Source organism: Oncorhynchus masou, chromosome 1 (genome assembly GCF_036934945.1).
Source record: "Oncorhynchus masou masou isolate Uvic2021 chromosome 1, UVic_Omas_1.1, whole genome shotgun sequence".
Classification (NCBI taxonomy): Eukaryota; Metazoa; Chordata; class Actinopteri; order Salmoniformes; family Salmonidae; genus Oncorhynchus; species Oncorhynchus masou.
This window is the reverse complement of record NC_088212.1, coordinates 33,460,330-33,467,519: the sequence shown is the minus strand read 5'-3', so window position 1 is coordinate 33,467,519 and position 7,190 is coordinate 33,460,330. Positions and strand designations below refer to the sequence as shown.

At 47.7% G+C, this 7,190-nt stretch overlaps 1 protein-coding gene across 2 annotated transcripts in view; it reads left to right on the top strand.

Annotated features, from left to right (window-relative positions):
• The window catches only part of LOC135542486 (transforming acidic coiled-coil-containing protein 1-like), a 30,540-nt gene that overhangs the window by 17,129 nt on the left and 6,221 nt on the right, over positions 1–7,190 (top strand). For both annotated transcript variants that reach the window (XM_064969487.1, XM_064969478.1), the window contains exons 3-5: positions 4,584–4,974; positions 6,148–6,208; positions 6,624–6,708. In XM_064969487.1, the coding sequence (XP_064825559.1) occupies positions 4,584–4,974; positions 6,148–6,208; positions 6,624–6,708 (537 nt within the window). The remainder of the gene's footprint in view (positions 1–4,583; positions 4,975–6,147; positions 6,209–6,623; positions 6,709–7,190) is intronic.

Genomic DNA, 7,190 nt, shown 5'->3' with positions numbered 1-7,190 from the left:
GCGCGCTGTGGTCGTTGCACCCTGACCCAATCCCTCACTTGGATTCCAAGAAGCCGTGCTCTCTTTCTTTTTTTGTAGCGCTCCTGACTTTTAAGCTGTTGGCTATGCAGGGACGGAGCCTGTGTAAGGGCAGCTCTAGTTCACATCCTAGCATCAGCTTGGCAGGAGAGACTGGTGGTGGAGTGGTGAGCAGCTCTGTAGTGCAGCAGAGTTTGCAACAAGGAGTCAGTGAAGGAGCAATCCTAAGCTAGGTGAGCTCTGATTGAACCTTTCCACCCGTCCTGTTGACCCGGGGGTGGTGGGTAGGTTGTTCGGATGTGCTTGATCCCCTTGCTTTGGACGTAAGAGCTGAACTCAGCCGAGACCAGCCAAGGATCATTGTCCATGGTCAGAATTGCAGGCAGTCTCCAGCGAGCAAAGAGCATATCCAGGAAGTTTATGATGGCCCCTGATGTGACAGAACTCATGGGTGTGACCTCTGGCCATTTTGAATGTAGGCCATACTCAACCACTAGGAAGTGTTGGTGATGTGTTCACTGCAGATGTCCAGTTGAATATGTTGTCATGGACGGGAGGTCCAGGCCAGTGGTTCTTTCCACAGAGAAGACATGGAGCACAGTCACATACTAGACTTTCAATATCATGACCGATGCCAGGCCACCACACCAGGTCCCAGCAGCACTGCTTCAGCAAGGTGGCCCTCATGAGCCATGGCCAACACGTCCTCTGAGGCTGCTTGGTATGCTGGTGCTGTTTCCACAGGCCAGACTTGTTATTCCAGCATGACAGCTCATGTTTGAACCTGGCATATTGTTGGTTCAGATGGTTGCTGTGTCAGCCAGCCATTGGCTACATATTCCCACAAGGTCACGAAGAAGGGGTCGTTGGTTGATTCTTGGGTCAGCTCCTTGTGCGACACTGTGTCTTGGAGAGGTAAGTGTAGGAGCTGGATGAGGTCAATTTGGAAACAGGTGGAGTCTGGAGGAACTGAGCGCGAAAGGAGGTCGGCCAACACATTGTCCCTGCCCGGCGTGAACTGCAGATTAAAGTTAAACAGCTGGAATTGGTCTGACCAGCGGCACATGCGGAGGAGCTTGTGTCCCGACCCGGAGGCAAGGCTGTGTGGCCTGGTGGTCAGTGCACAGTTTGAAACAACTGTGTTGTGGGAAGGCATCCACCGGCTAGATGAATCCATCCTCCAGCTGCTTGTGTAGATCCTTAGTGACCTCCTGGCGTAGAGGCTGAATGACTGGAGTCACCATAGGGCCGAGTTCAACAGAGAGGACCCCAGGCTGGTGAACAGGTCCAGATCTAAGGTATTAGTGCACTGCCATGTGATGTTAGAAGGGGTACTGAGTGAAGGCCTTGTTGCCATACTGCACCTGTGAGTGTATAAAGCCGATGACATCAATCACTGAGCGCCCATATCCGTACAGGCTAAAGCTGGGCAGCTGGAGGGGCAGGTGAGGCATGAGCTGCTCATAGGTGGCCATGCTGAGGAGCGACACTTTTTCTCCTGTGTCTAACACGAGAGAACGCAGGAGTCACCCAGCTGTACAGTACAAGTGGAAAACCCAGTCGGGTTTGAGCCAACAGTGCAAGTGACAGGAGGGGGTGTGGCTGTGGGGTGTGATCCAGCTGGGTTTGATCAAACCAGGCGAGTGACAGGAAAGGGTGTGTCTGCGGGGCTTGCTTACTGCACAGCTTGAAAAGCACTGGAAGCATGTGTTTGTGCCTCACAGATCGTAGTTGCACAGTGAGCTGCTGATTCCACTTGGGAAGCTATGGCTACAGCTTTTGCTGTAGAAGAAGCCTCTCCCGCACAACAAGTGAACATGAGGTTTTCTCAATTAACTGGTCCCTGATAATTTAATCTCGAAGATATCCAAACTGACATGACTGCTCTCGCTCTTCAAGATCAGCAATGTACTGTGTCACTGACTCACCTGCTCGCTGTCGAAAATGCAGCCTCTTCAGAAGCACACTCTGTTTCTTTGCAAAATGTCCATCCAAACGTTCAACAGCTGCATCATATGTGTGTGCTTCCCTGAGCGTTTGGAAGAGGCGCAAGCCCCCGGCACCGAGACAGTGGAGGGAAATGGCTCTTTTCCTCTTAGGGCTAACCACATCCAGTCCGATAGCTAGCATGTACGTCACAAACAACGACTTCCATCTGTCCCATGGGATTGTTGGTTCTCCATTGTGAGGCCACTGCTCCGGTGGAGGTAGGGATATTGTAGAAATACTTTCAGCCATCCTCGTTCGCCAAATGTTACTTTTAAGGAAGAGGAAGAGGCAAAGCGAGAGGGATAACAAGGCCCAGGATCTGTCGTCTCCAGGAGGTGGCATTTTTCCTTTTTTTCCACTCACTAAGCGAAAAGTTTTTGTATGGAGAACAATTTTTTTATTTTACCCTTATTTTACCAGGTAAGTTGACAGAGAACACGTTCTCATTTATAGCAACAACCTGGGGAATAGTTACAAGGAGATGAATGAGCCCATTGTAAACTGGTGATGATCAGGTGGCAATGATGATCAGATTGTGAAATTGCCCCAGACACCAGGGTCAACACCCCTACTCTTACAATAAGTGCCATGGGATCTTTTGTGACCACAGAGTCAGGACACCCATTTAACATTCTAGCCAATAGCCAGCACCCTACACGAGGCAATGGCCCCAATCACTGCCGTAGGGAATTGGGATATTTTTTTTATAGACCAGAGGAAAGGGTGCCTCCTATTGGCCCTCCAACACCATCTGGTCTCCCATCCAAGGACCAACCAGGATCAATCCTGCTTAGCTTCAGAAGCAAGCCAGCAGTGGGATGCAGGGTGGTGTGCTTCTGGCTAACAAAAAGAGATTGTTGAACATTTAATTGGTTTATTTGATCTAATAGAAGTTTCGCAATGCTTAGGCTGTTATGAGTGTACTGATATAAGTAGAACAAGTGATATCCCGGCAATTTTGAGAAAAAAAACATTTTATATCGGAGTTGTGCCTCTTTGTCACTAGTTACCACAGCCACAAAGTCATAAACCCCACCTATTTACTTTTCGTAAATGTGATTTTGAACCTAAATTGAACCACACTGCTAACCTTACGCCTAACCCTAACCTTAATTTAAAACAAAAAACGCTAATTTGTTTTTCCTAATGTTTATGATATAGCCAATTTTGACTTTGATGCTATGGCAACTAGTGGAAAACATTTTGCCTGTTGTTCACACACGTATCTGCCTTCTCATGGGCTAGAATGGTCCCACTGATCCTGCCTCCTGACTGGCTTCCATTTTTTAAGAAATTTTCATTGTTAGAGTGGCCATTAGAGTATCTGGTCAATGTAATTGATAATCTGTGGTAGCATCTCACATACAACAGAAATAGAACAACCAAATTACCCAGTGATTTTCGATAACAACCTATCAACAAAACAGACTGTGCAATCGATCATGGATGTTAAAAGTGCTGAACACAACACAACAGATCTGACACACCCTAGAAAAAGAGAGAGCATTGAGCAATATCACGTGTGTGTGTGTGTGTGTGTGTGTGTGTGTGTGTGTGTGTGTGTGTGTGTGTGTGTGTGTGTGTGTGTGTGTGTGTGTGTGTGTGTGTGTGTGTGTGTGTGTGTGTGTGTGTGTGTGTGTGTGTGTGTGTGTGTGTGTGTGCATTGCAGTGTAGTTACATTGTTCTGCGTTCCTGGGCTTTGTGCTGGATTTCTCTATAACAGAGAGCTCACTGTACAGCAGCATGAGTCAGCAACCCTGACTTAAACACACACACTGGGCTAGAGCCTGTACTCTCTCAGCAGTGTCAGCCCAGACTGAATTGAGCAGCCCCAGACCCCAGAGAACAGAAGCATGTTAAGAGCATCGCCGTCAGCTGTTGTAAACACAACAAGATCCTGAGCTAAACATACACTCAAAGCATTACTGTGCTCTTAGGTAAAGGACCATTGTGTGTGTGTGTGTGTGTGTGTGTGTGTGTGTGTGTGTGTGTGTGTGTGTGTGTGTGTGTGTGTGTGTGTGTTTGCTGTTGACAAGGTTTTTGTTGACGCAGGGACCATTGTAAGGGATCATTCTTAGCATTCTAGCAGGAAGTTAGGAGCCATTCTGATTGTTCTAACAGGAAGTAAGAGGCCATTGAAACATAGCTCGGTCCACAAGCTGCAGCTCAGCTAGTCATGCTTTTAACTAGGCACGGACTGAGGCTGATCTGCAGTGCTTTAAGTGTTCCCTGTGTTTTGAGCCGCTATAGGACTTAGAGTTACGATACTCTGTCTGATTCCAGAGATGTTTTTCATCCGGATGCACTGGGAACTGAGCTCCCACAGAGAGAATATCCTAAAGAGCTATAGAGAGAGTGGTGAAGAGAGAGCGAGTGAAAAGAGAGATGTGCATTTCCTGTAGTGTATTATCTGAAACAAGAAAACCATACAAAGATAAATCCAAGATGTATTTGCTGCTAAAATGTCTGCTGTTGTTTTTGTTGTTGTTGACATAGCATCATTATTGGTGTCACTTTTAAAGAAAGGTTGTTGTCTTGCTTCTCTCCAGCGTGATACTAACTCCACCTCTCTTCAGTCCTCACCAGAGATGTGGGACAGCTGACGCCCCGCCTTGTCCTGGACAGAAACTCCAATCAGGATGTTTATCCCACGTCCCTACAGGAAGTCCAAGATGCCCTAAATAACCTCAATAGCTCCTCCCCTTCTCTGAGTGGAGCAGGTTTACACCAGAACCTGAACCTGAGGTTGAGCTCAAGACCTGGAGGAGATGGTCTCTCCCCGTCCCCTCTGCCCCAGGCCCGCGCCCTACGCCCTGCCTCGCTCCCTGTCCACAACTTCCCTGACCCCGCAGAGGTTGATGACATTTCTCCTATCACCTATGACCCCAACGGCAACATGAACTCTGACCCCAACAGCCTGACCCCTGAACTGGACAGACAGTCACCTAGGATGAGCATGGACATCACGTGAGTAACACTCACATAAGACATCTTATCTTACACATGCCTGACCATTTAGCATACAATCACATGATCTTATCTCTCCCTTCCTCATCCAATCATCCCCCCTCCTCTCATGTCTCCCCCACACTCCACTGTCTCTCTGTCCTTCACCTGTCTCGGAGTCTGTTTCTGTGTGGCATCAGGACTGCTGACCAGGTCTGTTTACTATGCATGATGCTGTAAGTCTAGAATACTGTACTGTCTCTGTTGGCCCGCCACTAAACCTTGACCACATCCCCTGCCTCTGTGTCTCCCCTCTCCCTGCCCTCCATACATGTTCTCCTACACCACAACTCAATGCAGTCAGAGCAGCCCTGGCTAGACTTCTTTAGTGCGGTGTCAGGTTGACGCATGGAGATAGATTTAACCATAACCGTTTGGTCATCAGATTCTCTCAGGCAGGGCTAGTCGATCTCAGAGCCTGTTACATTATCACTACCTCACCTCAGAGAGAGGGAGAACCTCAAAATACTCTAGTCTACAGAAACTTAACAATACTCTCTGTTCAAGCGTAATCATTTTCTGTGTAGTAGTCTGGTGAGGCAACAGCCTGTTTCATTAATCTGCTCTCTGCTTTAATTTAGTAATTTAGCAGCACATATGTACAAAGCAACTCAACAGAGAAAGCACAGAATGTGGTCTGATTATAGTCTGCTTTCTCCTCTACTTTCTCTCCATTCTTCCTACTGTACTCTCTATATACTCAGGAAAAGCAACATCGTTTCAGTTTCACCTAATATCCTAAGTGTAACGATGTGCGCTGGGGAGCAAGTTCAGGGAGTGAGTGTTTTAATGAACAAACACAACTACATACAAACCCAAGAACCACAACCAACGCACAGACATGACACAGACACAATAACACCTGGGGAAGGAACCAAAGGGAGTGACATATATAGGGAAGGTAATCAGGGAAGTGATGGAGTCCAGGTGAGTCTGATGACGCGCAGGTGTGCTTAACGATGGTGACTGGTGTGGGCCATAAGGAGCAGCCTGGTGACCTAGAGATGGAGCACACGTGACAATAGGACTCTGCTACTTTTGGGTCTGGCTGCTGTCCCAGACACACATGGTCAGTGATGATCTGGTTAGGGTCTTCATAAGGGTAGGTCTGACCTCCGTGCTCTTTGTCTTCAGGAACTCCTGTAAAGTGAAGAAGCTGGACAACCAGACTCTGTTGCAGAACACCAGTGGAGAGGTAATGGTTCATGTTTTTACCAGCTTCTCAAACAGGAAATTCTGTACTCCTCTTCACACCTTTACTCATAAAGACAGCAAACTTTATTTCCCTTTTTATTTTTTTTAAAGAATGATTTTAAATACGCCAGATAAGTGTGTGTATTGCTGTTCTTGGTCATTGTTACATTTTGTGTGTGTCTGTATGCGTGTTAGTGTAGTGTTTCTCACGCTGGTACCTTTCCTCTGTGTACCTGACCATGACTGTGGTCTCTGTACACATTTCTCTCTGAGAGCCCTGTCCTCTAATTTACTTTACCTCAGCCCTAGGCACATGTCAGGCCTGCTCTGGCACGGCAACCGGGCGAGAAGGGAGCCTGTCCAATTAGACGGCTGAAAATGTCTCTGACCGTTTGTCCCTCCCTCCCTGTCTGTAGGACAACGACCATCGCAAAGGTCATGCTACAGATGAGGAGAAGCTAGCCAGCACAACAGGACTCGGAGCAGATGGAGACCACAACGGTGAGTGAAGAATAAGGGGATCAGACACACCCAACATCATTGTGTGTGAACCCATGTGTTGGTAAATTAATATCACAGGGAAGGTCATAGTTGTCACCACACTGCCAGGACAACAACCTCTCCCTCAATGTGAGCAAGACAAAGGAGCTGATCGTGGACTATAGGAAAAGGCAGGCCGAACAGGTCCCCATTAACTTTGACGGGGTAGTACTGGAGCGGGCCGAGAGTTTCAAGTTCCTTAGTTCGTTGGTGATATGGACACTATCATGGTTCAGACACACCAAGATCGTCTTGAAGAGGGCACGACAACACCCTTGCCCCCCTCAGGAGACTGAAATGATTTGACATGGGTCCCCAGATCCTCAAAGGTTCTACAGCTGCACCATCGAGAGCATCCTGACGGCATAGTCACTTCACCCCTACCTACAGTTGAAGTCGGAAGTTTACATGCACCTTAGCCAAATACATTTAAACTCAGTTTT